Source organism: Diceros bicornis, chromosome 3, assembly GCF_020826845.1.
Source record: "Diceros bicornis minor isolate mBicDic1 chromosome 3, mDicBic1.mat.cur, whole genome shotgun sequence".
Lineage (NCBI taxonomy): Eukaryota > Metazoa > Chordata > Mammalia > Perissodactyla > Rhinocerotidae > Diceros > Diceros bicornis.
Window position 1 is genome coordinate 28,088,567 of NC_080742.1, and position 15,747 is coordinate 28,104,313.

Sequence of the window (15,747 nt, forward strand, 5' to 3'; positions counted from 1 at the left end):
TGAATAATAATTCCCATATTTGATGAAGACCATCTAATATTTTTCTGACTTTCTTTTTAGAAACATCTAGAAAGCAATACATGTAATAGTTTTGGAGTTTTGTTTGTTTTTGCCAAAGTAGTCATTTAGAAAAACATCCATTTAATGAGGTGTGGTATTCTTAAAATTATTCCATTTCAATAGCATTCATTAAATATCTTTAAACCAGGACTCAACAGAATATTCAAGCTATATTCTATAAGCTCCCTGATAGCAGGAATGCTGTCTATTTATTACTACATTCCCAGTGTCTAGTGCAGTATGGTCCTACAGATCCTAAGGAGATTTTGTCATGAATGTTGACTCATTTTAATAGAAAATTATGTTATTGATCACCACCCCCATCCATGCAGCCATGCCTGCATCCTCCTGCCCACATCCCTCTCCACCTCTCACCTTGCCTCTTGGCCAGTGGCCTGGAAGAGCTGCCCTGTGGTCCCAGAGTGGAGTTGCTGCTACTGCTGCCACTGCCACCATCACCACCACCACACTGCTGTGTTGAGGAGGAGAAACTGACATCGGTGCCTGTGCACAGGATCTGTGGAGGCTCTGGCTTCCCTCGAAGCCTGGAAATGCATGGATGTTAATGTTCTGAGAGTAAGTTGCCAGGTAAAATACAGGACACTCAGTTAAATTTGAATTGCAGACAAACAACGAATAACTTTTTAGTGTAATTCTCTTACAAATATTGCATGGGACTTTTTTTTTTTTTGCTAAATCTGGCAACCCTAGTTGAGGGGTGAACTTTGACCAAAGAGATGCAGCACAAGAGGGAGCTGGTGGATAAATTCTTCTGCCTTCATTTCCCCCAGATGGGCTGTTCCAAAGTGCAATAATTCATAAGGCCTTCATGAAGATATCCTAAAAGCCCAAGCAAATAACTGTACTTGTTCCAAAGCTATGGCCAGCTCAGTAACACATGTATTTGTGCTCCCTCCTCCACTGCCTGCCTCACTTCCATCTTTTCCTCATTTCTGCTTCCCAGAGATAGTGCCCCCCAATAAAGTGGCAGTAGGTGAGTGTTTGTTGTTTGTTTATGGCAGGCTCTAGGGAATGTAGGCTAGCTAGCACAGTAATTTTGGTAGTGGATTCTTCAAATGGAAAATGAGGGCCGGCCCCGTGGCTTAGCAGTTAAGTGCACGCGCTCCGCTACTGGTGGCCCGGGTTCGGATCCTGGGCGCACACCGACGCACCGCTTCTCCGGCCATGCTGAGGCCACGTCCCACATACAGCAACTAGAAGGATGCACAACTATGACATACAACTATCTACTGGGGCTTTGGGGGAAAAAAAAGGAGGAGGATTGGCAATAGATGTTAGCTCAGAGCCAGTCTTCCTCAGCAAAAAAGAGGAGGATTAGCATGGATGTTAGCTCAGGGCTGATCTTCACACACACACACAAAAAGAAACATGAAATAAATGATGATTTTGACAAAGTCAAGAACAGGGTCCTGCAGGCTCAAAATCCAGATTGGTTGAGAGCCCTGAAAGTGGATCCATCTCCCAGGAACAGATTCACATTGATCAAATGTAGTGATAGATTGTTAAATCAGAATAGTGATTTCTCACTACTGTGAGAAATATCAATGTCCTATGGGCAAGAATACCAATATTGCCTTAACTAAGCATATTCTTCTTGAATCTGTTCTTTATAAGAATTCAAATTATAACCCAAAGGATGTTGGGATCTGTTATGGGCTGAATTGTATCCCCCTAAAATTCATATGTTGAAGTCCTAACTCCCAGCATCTCAGAATGACTATATTTGGAGATAGGGCCTTTAAAGAGGTAATTAAGGTAAGATAAGGTCATATGGGTGGGCCCTAATCCAATATGACTGGGTGTCCTAATAAGAAGAAGAGATTAAGACGCAGAGGGAAGACCACATGATGACCAAGGGAGAAGACTGCCATCTATAAGACAAGGAGAGAGGCCTCAGAATGAAACCAATCTTAGATACCTTGATCTCGGACTTCTAGCCTCCAGCCTATGAGGAAATAAAATTTCTGTTGCATAAGCTACCCAGACCGTGGTATTTGTTCCAGCTGTCCTAGCAAACTAATACATGGTCCATGGAGTCAGAATAAGTCAAGTTAGTTATAGAACTTGAATAATTAATGTCATTGGAATAAACTTGTCTGATTATATCCTGGAGTTACTTCACTATAACCTCCCACCATGTAAACACAATAGTTTTTAGTTCTAAAAGCTCAAGAACATTTTTATTTCATAGAAATATTCCTGTGTCTTGGAACTGAAGCTTTGATCAGGTAAAAGTCACTCTTTATAAATTCATTTATTATCCTTTAGTTTCTCCACTAAATATGAATAGCTCCTCCAGCTTCCTATTTAAAAATCACTTGCAATTTGAATTATTAGTACACCTTTTATTAGAATGGTTGACTTCAGGGGTGGCTGTTTTTTACTTTTGTTATCTGTTCCATGTACTTATTACTCCCTAATTTGCATTAATGATTCTGTTGGAAAGAGGTAATTACTTTTGTTTCCTTTTTAGGCTTTATTTCTGTAAAAATCAACCTGAAAGATTTTTTAAAACATTATAGTAGATTAAATTTCAGCTTTATATGTATTCCTTCTGTTACATAATTCCCCTACTAAAGCTAACCTAAGACTATACTCTAATTACATTTCATATGTGCTATGAAAATTCTCTGTTTAAAATAAATTACTCTGACACGGAAAGGAATAACATTTGCTTGAACATTTAGAACATGGCATTAGTTTAGAGACCACCAAATTCAGATGTAATCTAAAATACTTATTAGAAACGTTCTTAGTTAATGCTAATGAATAATTATAATTTTACTAAACATTGCTAATTACGCAGTGTACAAACAAATATCAGAAAAAAAGTCAGAACAGTATTATTTTTTAATATTACATTTATTTATGTTAAAAATATATTTAGCTTTCTTTGTTACTTTTAAAAGTAAAAATTGTGCATAGGTCAACATATTATTAAAACTCATAGTTAATTTAAGTCTACAGCTGCTTTTAAGAAATTGCAATTTGTAACTTAACAGAGATGTTAAATTCTGCAGAACTCTTATCAGATTGAAGCATTTCTATTCTCTGTATAATTCATTTCTCTTATGTTTCTCTACTATTAATTTATCTTTTTGCTGAAATAATTTACAATTTCAATAGTTAGTCATTTTACCTTACATGCTTCTGTGTTTTTGGTGACATAAAAATGCCTCCTGTGCTCTTAACTTATAGTCTTCAAAAATCTATATTCAAGAAGGATCAGTGAATAATGATTAAACATAAATCCACTACCAAACTTAAACAGTTAAAGCTTTTAAAAAGCTTAAGCTTGGTGCACTTAACAAGAAGAAAAACAAATAAATACAGCCAATACTATCATCAGTAAGAAAGCAAAGGATATGGAAAATTCACAAATGGAATACTTGGTGAAAGCCAGTTTTACGGAGACGGTTAAAACTACTCCAAAACAATACTAATGAAAATATACACACTAGAGCAGTGCTTCTCAAATTTTAATGCATACTAATCACCTGAGACTCTTAAAACGGAGCTACTGATTCAGTAGGTCCACTGTGGGGCCAGAACTCCTGCATTCCTAACAAGCCCCTAGGTAATGCCTATGTAGCTAGTTCAAGGACCCCATTTTGAGTAGCAAGGACTTAGTATTTACTTCACTCTGGGTAACTTATGAAGTGCTTTAATTTGGCTTCAAATCAAATAAAAAAGTAATTTATAATCCTTTAAATCTTTAATGAACATTTATTGAGTACCTAGTATGATCTAGACCAGGAGGTCCCAAAGTATGGTCACCAGACCAGAAGCATCATCATCTGAGAACTTGTTGTACATGCAAACCCTTAGACCCCACCCAGATTTACTGAACCCGACTTCGGCGATGAGGCTCAGGAGTCTGTTTTAATTAGCTGTTCGGATGCTTCTGATGCTCACCAAGTTTTGAGGAACACTGCTCTAGATACTACGCTGAGCATGGAGTGCAAACCTGGGAAAGTGACTCTCCTTGCTTTCAAAAATCTCAGTCTAGTAGGAAGACTGGGCTGCTGAGCCAGTAAATACCATTAAGCATGCGGTGAGTACAAAAACAGAATGACAGACCAAGTGGCATCTAACACAGCAAAGGATGTAAAAAAGGTTTCCTAGAAAAATTCACATGAACTAAGTTTCATAGGGAGTTAGACATCTGAAGACAGTCGTATGTACAACATATGCAAAGGTAACACAGGAGGAAGCTTGGCACCTTCATAAACTACGAGTAATTCACTCAAGATGGCTTGAGTGTGGGGTGTTTGAGGACTTCCATCCTGACTGCTTCTCACCTGTCAAAGAATAAAACAAATACCATTGGAGATTTTTAAAAAATTGCAAAGTTGGATCTATTAACTTCCCAGGTAAGGGAACCTATTCCATGAAGAAGTTCACTGAGGGGGGAAAGTCAAGGGTTTTTAAGTACTAGAAAGGGGGAGTTCATGGGAGTTATGCTAACTAAGCACTGGAAACTGGTACTCTGGATATAGGACAGAATGAACATATAGGTCTGTACACAATTGGTCAAAATAAAATAAAAATCCTGTTGTTCATTCATCAAGAAAATGTCTTTTGTTAAGTCCAGCGAGGAGAGTCTGACTTTCCAGGGTCACTGAGGTTTATGGACCCTTATCAGCTTCAGCCTGTTGTGCTGAAACACAATACTGTAGCCATTTGACATCTCCTAGGCAAGCTCTGCTTTAAGTGGAAAATTTTCCTTTGCAATCCCTCTTCGTCTCTCCTGATCCTGAGATGCCAGGATGAGCACACAGAGGATAAGCAAATCATCCCACTGTCAGCTCTCCACCACCATCTAGGTTTTGGGTTCCATTCTCACAGGAGTCCATTGTGTTTACCCAAGTGGTTTCAGTCTCCTTTTGATGTGGTGCACTTGGAATGTGCAATTAACGTCATGTTAATAATATACTTGACACACCCTTTGCACTGTCCTGGAGCGATAGCAACCTTAGAAGTACTGAACCCACTTCTAGGTGAAAGGCCTGAGCGTCGCTCTAAAAATACCAATGAGTAGCTGTAAGGATAAAAGAAAAACAAGAAGGCGGCTGAAGCCCAGGCAAGAGAGTTGCAAGAAAGGGAGCGGGGTCAACAATGTAAAATACTACAGACAAGTACAGTAAGATGAAGATAGGAAACTGTCCACAGACTTTGACCACAAGTGTTGGTGAGCTCAGTCAGAGCAGTTTCAGAGGACTGGGGATGAAGCAAGTGGAAGAATGGATAGAAGTGAGGACATAGGGACTGCAAGTTCTCAGTACTCTTCCAAAGAAGCTTGGTTTCTTTGGCTGTGATTTACCTCCAGTGCTGCCAGGCCCAATCTAGTTTTTCATTTCTTTTTATTTGTAGGGCCAGAAATGTCATTCAGTGTTTAAACTGGTTAAGAAACCTTAGAAATCGTTGAGCAACCTACTATTCTACAAATGAGAAGAGAAATCTTGAGATGTGAAGTGACATTTATTTTCATGGAGTTTGTTATGTGTAATTTTTAAGTCCATAAATTTTATACAAGACATAAAAACTCACAGGTAAATCTTGAAGAATTTCTGGAGGTTAAAAGAAAAGATTAAAAGGTTTAAAGAATTTTTAATAAGTTTTCACAGCCATAGTGTTTGGAGTGATTAAGTTATACTAATGATTTTCGGGAGAAGCTTCCCATTAAAGTCTTGACCCTTCTTGTATTATTACTCAGGATACAATGGATAGATAACACAGTAATAGTAAAGATAAAGATAATCTTGACCATCTACTGGGTGCTTACGTGCCAAGCACCACTTTACAAAATTATCATCTCACTCAATCCTCTTCCAGCAATCCTATTTTACAGATAAGAAAAGTGGGGCTTTCAGGGGTTAATTTGCTCTAGATTCAAGGATTTGACTCAAAAGCTTTCCAATGTTGTGCACAATGCCTTGTTCGTTTATTTAAATGTCCAGTAGGGCCACTAAAGTACAGAAAAGGTAAAAGGCTGGGGAATGTAGGTGACACTGGTCTCTTCTCTGAGATAAACTGCTCCGCTTCCAACACTATCCGTCCATCATCCATCCCCTCGTACCTCCAACCACTCATGCCTGTTTTAAGAAGGCCCAGCGCAAACTACCAGGACTGAGACACATACGGCGCCAACGTAGCACTCCACTGCTACGAACCGAGGTCTTCTTCTCCAGCCTCCCTCTGGCGAGCAAGCAAAGCGGCCCACTTTGAGCGCGGAGGTGGAGATTAGGTTTGGGGTAGTTTGGATTCCCGGGCTTCCGTAGGAGCCCGCACTTCTGTGGCCTCTGGCCCCGCCCCTAGCAACGCGCTGGCTTGTGTTAACAACCGGCCGGCAGGCAGGCGCCAAGGTCCGCGGGTGGGCTGTGGCGGCGCGATGAGGGTGGCGTCGTGGTGGCCGAGGCCACGGCCGGACCCACGGGGCCTTTCGCGATTCTAGCGGCTCTCAGGCGGCCTTCACTTCTCGGTGGGGGGCCTCTTTGGGTCCCGCGGCTGTGGGCACAGTGTAGGACTGGAGGACCTCCCATCCCTCACTCCGCCGCCGCAGCCATGTCAACAGGGGAGGCCGGCGGCACGACCGAGGCCCAGGAACCAGGCAGTAGGATCAAATCCAGCAGCCCTCGCCCAATCCCGGTAGTCGGAGTGGTGACTGAGGACGAGGAGGCGCAAGTATGGGCCGCCTTCTGTGCTTTGGGGAGGGGGGAGGAAGGGGGAGGAGGCCTGGGGGCAGCAAGGGCGGAAATGGGGGCCCGAGTGGAAACGAGGGGAACCCGCAGGACCGAGGTTCCAAGCGCAAAGCTCATCCCCCCGAGAACTGCGCCGCGTGGGAGGGGGATTGGCTGTCGTCATCCAGCCTGTCTGGAGACTCACGCCACGTGGTCCTCCCGGATCGTCCACTAAACTGAGTAGATGAGGCTTTGCTGCTCCTCTTCGAAAAGGCGGACCACGACCGGCCTGGGAGGGAAGGAATTCTTCTTAGCGAAAACGTGTGTGATGACTACTTTGCGCTGAACTTTTGTATGTAGATCCCTGTTATCAAGTGATGTTTTTTATGTAGGCGTAAATTCTCCCATGTTTAAATTTGCTGCTGCTAAAATCTGCACCCAGAGGGAAGAAAAACGTTGAAATTAGAAATTAAGCATCGTTTGTATGTGAAATTGGAAGCTGGTTTATGGGGTGGGTGGGAAAGAATTGGGAGAGAATGGAATTGGTTTATTTTATTGTCCTTTATGTTGGTTTACTTTTGTCATGAATACAAAGTTAATTCTTTCAAGTCAATCTGTTGAGAAATTTCACTTCGGAACCCTCGCTTGGATCTCCTTTCGTGGCAGGGGGTTTTAGAAACTTCAAGTCAGTTGTTTCATACTAGGCTTCCATCGCTCCTCTCCAGAGAGCCATGATCGTGCCCCAAAACGTGAATTCTCAGCTCTGCCTCCTCACACTAATGGTGTGGGGCCACTGTGGGAATTCCTCTTGAGGCTTCGCAAGTCTCAGGCTGCGTCAGGAGTCCTGTCTCCTGCGTCCACATCCTGGAGCCTTGGAGAGGTTCTTGGGAGTGACCAGTTGACTGGAGACCTCTTCTGCGGTGGGAATAGGGTTGAGCTCTCTGAGGACAGTCAGACATTTACACAGTAACCAGCAGAGCAACAGTACTTGTGCATGAGGAGGAGCAGGTGTTAGGGGAATTTACCTAATCAGTTTTGTGGAAGTGTTCCAACCCAGGCTGGGAGAAGAACTCTGAGGAACAGCAGCTCTCCACTCCCAAGGCTGCCAGCGCTCTCAACACTACCGCTCTTCTCCCAGCCACGGGACAAAACTGAGAAGTAGGTGAATTTGGTATCTCATGGCTCTCGTTCTTCCTTTAGTTGATGAAAAAAAAAGGGAAGGGGGGCAGGGTTAAATATGAATCAGGCAAGCATGGGTTAAAAAGAAAAAGAAAAAAGGGAGAACGCTTTTAACAGTTCATTGCCAAAATAGTCCACAACATATCAAGTAAAGCAAAACAATGATTACAGTTTATATATGTATGTATTTTCTCTTTTCCCTTTCTTTCTTTTCTTTCATTACTACCTCTCCTTCCAGGGCCTAGAATTCTCTTCCAGTTTGTATTAATTAAATAACTACTGCTAGGAGTGTTAACATTTTTTGAAGTACTGAAGAAAAAAGGCAGTTTCTACCAAATGAAATGAAATAGAATAGCAACTTTTTAGAGCTGGGAGAAATCTTAGTGATTGGTGAGCCTTCTTGTTTTGTTTGTCTTTACTCTTACAAATGAGGACCCTAAGGCCATAAAAAGTTGACTTACAGTTACTCAGTTTCTTTACTCACAGAGTGGGGACTGGTGCTCTTTGCTATAATTAAAGTGACAACCTTTTAGACCTCTATCTTAGGCCAGTAGATGAGAGACCCTTAGAACTCTAAATGTTTCCAATCCTTTCAAACTAGTCCATATTTGCAACCTCCTCCTCTGCCTACACTTGAGAGACAGTATATCCTAATGGCTATCACTGAGAGTGTGGAGTCGACCTCAGTTCATTAAGCCAGCTCCATCATATGCTTGAAATCACCAAGTACATTGTGTTGTCTTTATTTACTTCCTATTTATTTTAATGTCGTTCGTATCGTTCTAAAGAATGCGCAAGCCCTCTAGAGCAGTGCTTCTCAACTTTAATGTGCTTTTGGAGTACCTGGGGATCTTATTAAAATGCAGATTCTGCTTCTCTAGGTCTGGGGTGGAGCCCGGGACTCTGCTTTTCCAACAGGTTTCCAGGTGATGCCATTGCTACTGGTTAGAGGACCCCATTTCCCACTCTCAATAGCAGTGCTTAGTGTATTACAGCTGCAGTATGGTAGGAACAGTGCTACAGAGCAACTAACTCCTGGAAAGGTGTAGGAGGTAGTTTCATGTGGATTCAGATTATAAAACAAAATCAACAACAACAACTATAAAATTCCAACCCTCCCCCCACCAGGCCAGATGATGTGGTAAAAAAACAAGGGGCACCAAATGGGGCTTTAAAAGAACTGCTTGCTCTCCTTTCCTGTCACCACAATGCCTCAGTTAGTCCTGGATTATTGTCACACCTTTCTAATTAGTCCTTCGGTTCACACTTCTCTTCCCAATCTGTTTTCCGTAAACATCACTTTATCATCCTTCTTCCCCCTGGGACTCACCCCCTCTTTCTTTCAGGATTCCACTGCAGTTTCTTATTGCTTACTTCATCTAATATAATTACATTGACCAAATCACGTAACATTTCTAGGCCTGTTCTCTCATCTGCCACAGGCTTGTTTTATAGAAAACTGTTCCCCAAACCTAGGTGACTATCACACTCATCTGAGGAGCTTTTTAAAAAACTGTACATAGCTGGGCCCTACCCCAGATCTGCTCAATTGTAATCCCTAGTGTGGAGCCTAGGACTCTTAAGACGCTCCCTCAACTGATCTTTAGCCTCAGAATCATTGAACTAGATGATGTCCAAGGTCTCTGCCATCCCTAAATGGTCTCAGCTCCACTTCTCTGTCCTGTTTTCAAGGTTTTCTAATGCATAATCTGTACTTTATCCGTACCATCTGCTCTGCTTAGTGTTGCCTCCATGAGGGCAGAAACCTTATCTGTTGTTTTTCTGTAGCGTCCCCCCAGTAGCACCCAGCACAATACCTGGTACACAGGAGGTAATGTTATATATTTATTGAATGAGTGCCTTCCCCTCTTTTCTGAATTTAAATCTTACTCTACCTTCAGATCTTACCTCTCCAACGTAAGTACTCCCCCAATAGGAGACACTTCCCCTTCATTTTCACTCTCACAGATCTTCTCATGAATGGGTATAGTCCTAGGCTGAGTCACACCATTTCTCACCTAATTATCACTTGTTTTATGTTGGTCACTGTTACTTGTCTAAGTCTTGTCTCTCCCACTAGAATATGGATTCCTTAACTCTAGGAGATATATCTTAATACTTATGTGTCCTTCCCCTCCTCTACTCTGAGCTCAGAGCGTTACCAAACCCGAGGTGGGTTCGCTCACCCATTGCACAGCAAGCCAATCTCTGACACTGGGTGTAGTGGAAGAAAGTAGGAATTTTATTGCAAAGCACTGAGCAAGGAGAACAGGCAGCTAAGGAGTAATCCCGAACTCCCCAAAAAGCTACAAGCAAGGGTTTTAATTGGGAGTTTTAGGGGAAGGGGGAGCATGTGGCCTTGGAGGCTGAAGTTTTAAGAGTCCTCTGCACAGACGTGACTTTCATATTTCTTCATGGGTTGCACGTGCAAATTCGGGGGGGGGTTCTATGTGTTGCATGCGGTGGACTTTTAGTCTGTGACGTCTAAAGCTTACAGTCGGTCATTTTAGCTTCTGAATGCTCCTGCGCGATGCTTAGTCAGGTGCGGGGCTGTCAGCAAGCTACTCTCTTCTCAGTGGTCCTCCTGCTATTCTGCAAAGCAAGCTCAGAAACTTCGGTTACTTTGTTTCCCATGTTAACCTTGTGGGTACAAGGCATGGTTTCACTCGAATACAGGAAAATTTTAACTCCTTGGTCCTTGGTTTCAAGAGTAGAAATTGGGGCCGGCCTGGTGGTGTAGTGGTTAAGTTTGTGCGCTCCACTTCAGCGGCCCGGGGTTCGCAGGTTCGGATCCCTGGCGCAGACCTACACACCACTCCTCAAAGCCAGCTGTGGCGGCGTCCCACATACAAAATAGAGAAAGATTGGCAGAGATGTTAGCTCAGAGCTACTCTTCCTCAAGTAGAAAAGAGGAGAATTGGCGACAGATGTTAGCTCAGGGCCAATCTTCCTCACACACAAAAAAAACAGAGCAGAAATTTAGGTCCTTATACCTAGCTTACAAAGACGTCTGTTTTTCAGCCATGCTGGCCTCCTGGCTTCTCCTCAACCATGCCAGGTGTACCCCTGCCCAGGGCCTTTCCCATTGTGTGAAAGTTTTCCGCTTGATATCCGTAGCGTGTTCCTTTACCTGCTTCAAGACTTTGCTGCAATGTTACCCTCTCTGTGAGTCTTTTGCTAACCACTAGTTGAGCATCCTAGCACTTCCTACTCCCTTTTCTCTAGAGCATTATCATCTTGTAGTATGCTATATTCCTTATGGATTTTATCTCCTCCAAGGCATACTAATTCTTCATGAAAACAGGAGATTTTGTGTGTTTTATTCAATACCATAACTTGGGCACCTAAAACAATGCCTGACACAGTGTGGGTACCCAGTAAATATTTGTAGAATAAATATATAATTGTGATTAGTTCACTTGCATAGGTATCATGGTCGAGCTTCCTTGCCCAAATTTACTCTGCCTCTGAGAGCCTCTGAGAACCTCCACAATCTAGTTGATATCATATCCTGCCATTGTCTGTAATACTGCCATGGACTGTGTCCTTAAAATTGCCTACCCCTGTTTTGGAGTAATTACTAGAAATACCTCTGTGGTCAGTTGAGGAGTCAGGCAGAGAACTAAGGTGCAAAGAACCAGCATTCCTGCATCAGACAGACCAACTAGCCCATTTACTAGCTATGTGACCTTAATAAGTTAGGTCTCGGGGCCCCAGTGTCATCAACAGGGATAATAATGCTACCTTTATATGGTAGACTTGAGGATTAATTAGATATAAAGTGCCAGACACATAAAAGGACCACAATAAATGGTAGTTCCTTTCCCTATAACTAAGTATCAAATAAGCAGGATTTCTCCCCTCTGAAATGTCCCTTGGTAAGGTGGGAAAATAAGTTCATCCTATAACTTGAAGTAAGTGGAGGTCTAATTTTCTTCAAAGCAGTTTATTAAATTTTTTTATCTTAAAAGGTTTTGTTAAATGTTTTTATAATTTCTGCATAAACATCCTATGATGATAACAGCAATTATTTGATATTTACATGTGTATGTTCTCTTTTGCTCCTATACTCTGCTTGTATGATCTCATTTACCCAAACTCTTCCAATTATTATGTTAAGCCTATGATTTAGAAATCTTTGCCCCTAATTTAACTTATCTCCACCCTCAACACAAGCCTCTTCCTCCAGCATTCTCTGTCTCAGCAAATGGTGCCACTACGTGTATAATTCCTCAGGCTGAGGAGTCATCCTCACCTTGTTCCTCTTTTTCCCAGCCAATCGAATCACTCATTAGTTCCTGCTGATTCTACCTGCTTGATGTTTTTCATTCCATTCACTGTTGTCTATCCCAGTTGCCACTACCTTAGTCAAAGTCTGAAGTTACAGAATTGGTTTTTTTTTTTACTCCAAAATTTATTTACTCCTGTAAGTTCTCATCTGCTCTTCATTCTCCCCTCACTATCTTTTTGTCATAAGATATTTTTAAGTTCCAAGAAATAATATCATATAAAAATAGTGTATTTGATGTGATTTCTTGATTCTCATGATATAGAATACTAAGAGTTGTATGTTTTTTAGCGTACTTTCAAGCTTATGGACCTAAATCTTGTCATCAAACTGCTTGAAGAGACTGATAAAGTAAGTAAGCTTTGAAAGAAAATTTCTCTGCTATATCACTTATAACCTATTATTTCCCTGAAATTTGGGGTAACATGTGTTAGCCCAAATTAAGTCTCATTTCTCTCCTTTCATTGAAAACATTTCAAATAGTATATGTCTTATATTTGATGACTGTTAAAATTTGGTATGAATATATTTAACCTCATAGGGAGTTTGGAAGAGAAGAATAGATTTGGCTTTGTGGGATGGACAAATCCGTGGTGGATATAAACAGAAGGAATCATAAGAGAAGAGAAAGAGTCATCTAGCCTCTGTTAATTGCTTGTTACCACATAGGATGTGGGGAGCAAGGGTAGAAAAAGTGTATCATGATGTACTACTTAAAATTTTCTGATATGAAATCAAGATATATGTACACATTCATACATTCTCATAAGTAATTTATTTTGAGAGAAATCTTATACAGAAAGTAATGAAAATAAAATTATTTCAGACACAAAACTCAAAATTGAGAGTTTAAGCATTGGGAAAAAGGATAATAAATGCATATGTACGCATGCCCACACACCACACTCTCTTAATGTTATCCAAGAATTGCCTGAATGTCTAAAAGCCCACACACACTGTAGAAGTATGTAGAATGAAGAAGAGTGCTTATTTTTAGTAAAGGGAAAATGGGTTGACCGTGGTAAAGCAATCAAAACAAACCAATGTCCTGTGATTAGTAGGCACAAAAATTTAGTCATTGTTTTAACACTTTTTTTAGTCTCTACGTTTTTACATAGAACAAAGAAAAAAACACAATAAAAATAAGGTCTCTATAAGAATAATTTATCTTTTGCTGGCTGTGTTTGTTGTGAAAGTTATTTTTTAATTGTGACTGTATCTGCATTTTTAAAAAAAGAGAACCCAACTACATAGAGCTCCTACTAGCTGGTAAATAAGTGTAGCCAAAAAAAAAAAAGTATAGAAAATTCCACAGCTTATCATGAACCATTTAAGAAGATGAAAAGAACAGAAGTGATTCAGTCATGAAAACACATCACTGTATGGAGTTCTGTTTTAATTGGCTGAAGATAGTTGGTTTGTACCAGTGTACTGTGCATATATTTAGAGCTTAAAAATACAATTTCTGGAGTCAGATTGCCAAATTTGACTCCTAACACCACCACTTATTAGCTGTGTGATTTTGGACAAATTATATAGTGTTTCGGCTTGAGTTTCCTACTCTGAAAAAGAGGGATAATAATAGTACCTTCCTAACAAGGTTGTTTTGAAGATTCATGAAATAATATGCATATATAGTGCCTAAATGGTACATGGCATACAGAAATGCTCAACATATTTCAAATATTGTTAATATTATTTCTGGAAACAGTTACTGCTTTTATATTAACCTAGTTTTGATTCTTAATTTCCTAATAAAATTTAAATAGTAGTTTATTTTTATCTTCACTGTTTTAGGAAACATTTTATAATACTTACATTATAATATGGTAATTTAAGAATTACTTGATAATCTTAATGTCTCTACTTTCTTTTTATATTAAAGAAAATTTTAAAAATCTCGACAGATTTAATAGCACAAAAGAACTAAAATAGATCATTTGTTTCAGGATGATTTAGAAGAAAAACAAATTAACTCTGTCAAGAAGCTTGTACAGTGTTATCAGAATGGACTTGTATCCTTTACATGTATATGTATGTTTGTTTCATTTATACTAAAATGGGAGAATTTTTATTAGAAAATGTATTAGTTTCTTATTGCTGCTGTAACAAATTACTACAAACTTACTGCCTTAAAACAATATACATTTTTTGTCTTACCGTGGAGGTCAGAAGTCTAAAGTCAATTTCACTGGGCTAAAGGCAAGGTTTGGGCAGGGGTGGTTCCTTCTGAAGGCTCAGGGAGAATCCGTTTCCTTGCCTTTCTCAGCCTCTAGAGGCAGCCTGCATTCCTTGGCTCATGGCCACTTCCTTGAAGTAGCATCACTCTCACCTCTGCTTCTGTCGTCACATTTCCTTCTCTGATCCTCTCCTTCCTCTCTCTCTCTCTTTTAAGGGCCCTGTGATTACACTGAGTCTGTCTGGATAATCTAGGATAACTGTCCAATCTCAAGATTTTTAACTTAATCACATCTGAAAAGTCCCTTTGCTATGTAAGGTAACATATTTACAAATTCCGGGGATTAGGATGTGGACATCTTTGGGCAGGCCATTGTTCTGTCTACCAGAAAATATCTAACATTTTGTTTTTTTATAAAATTATATTTTTTGTTTATCAGAGATTATAAAATTGAAGAAACAGTATAATGCAATTCACTCTGTGCAGGTAATGTCATTTTCTATAGACTCAGAGAGACAGTGGATGTAGTTAGGAGGGCCAAGTCAAAGTCTTGTTTCTACCAATTTACTTGAGTATTTGCACTGTTGATAAGCTTTTTAACTTCTCCACCCTTATAAAATAGGGATAACAGCACCTCATGAGGTTGTTAGGGAGACTAGATGAGATAATGTACATGCAAGTATGTGATAATCTGCAAAATATTATATAAATATATTGTCCGCACTGAATATATCACCCTGATCAGAATATATGGAAACCAGTGTGTCTCAAAACTATCCATGCTTAAGAACCAGTTTGTTGTTGGGTTGTTGTTATTGTTTTTTTAACCTTTGCATATATATGCTATTGTAAAATGCAATAAAACTGTCACAGGAAACTGTCACTTTCTGTTAGTCATCTTGCCATACACAGACTAGTAACATACAATTCCAGAACTGGCAGTTGTGCATAGACCACACTTTCAGTAGTATTGATCTAAACTCTCTCCGACAGTTGTTCATCCTGGTCTAAAGATGATATCAGTCTCTAGTATTAGCTTGTTCCAGTATTTCAAAACGTCTTAGGTCTCCCATTCAGGGAAATGTGTCTTATAATTTTATCTAACTCTTTTCTTACCTTATTTTAGCCTTGTTTTATATGGATTTGTTGGGTCAGTCAGTCACCTGAGGCTTGTGGATATCAAGCACTATTTACTGGTAGCCAAGAAAGTCTACTAGTAGCAAGTGATTCTTTTCCTATGTCAACCTGATACCTCAACACCTCCATCATTTTTTCTTCTTCAGGTTGGAGAGTTGGTGGCAAATGGCTCTATTTCTGAATGCCTTTAGTAGGCTGGTGGC

At 40.3% G+C, this 15,747-nt stretch overlaps 1 protein-coding gene across 5 annotated transcripts in view; it reads left to right on the top strand.

Moving 5' to 3' along the window:
* The first annotated feature begins 6,434 nt into the window (after positions 1–6,434).
* The window catches only part of CFAP69 (cilia and flagella associated protein 69), a 51,594-nt gene continuing 42,281 nt past the window's right edge, over positions 6,435–15,747 (top strand). Inside the window, exons 1-4 of one of the 5 annotated variants that reach the window (XM_058525123.1) lie at positions 6,726–6,765; positions 7,795–7,919; positions 12,520–12,579; positions 14,178–14,243. In XM_058525123.1, the coding sequence (XP_058381106.1) occupies positions 12,535–12,579; positions 14,178–14,243 (111 nt within the window). In that variant the 5' untranslated portion in view covers positions 6,726–6,765; positions 7,795–7,919; positions 12,520–12,534. Of the gene's footprint in view, positions 6,766–7,794; positions 7,920–12,519; positions 12,580–14,177; positions 14,263–15,747 lie in introns of those variants that run through there. The other 4 variants (XM_058525131.1, XM_058525113.1, XM_058525147.1 and 1 more) reach the window with 4 other exon arrangements.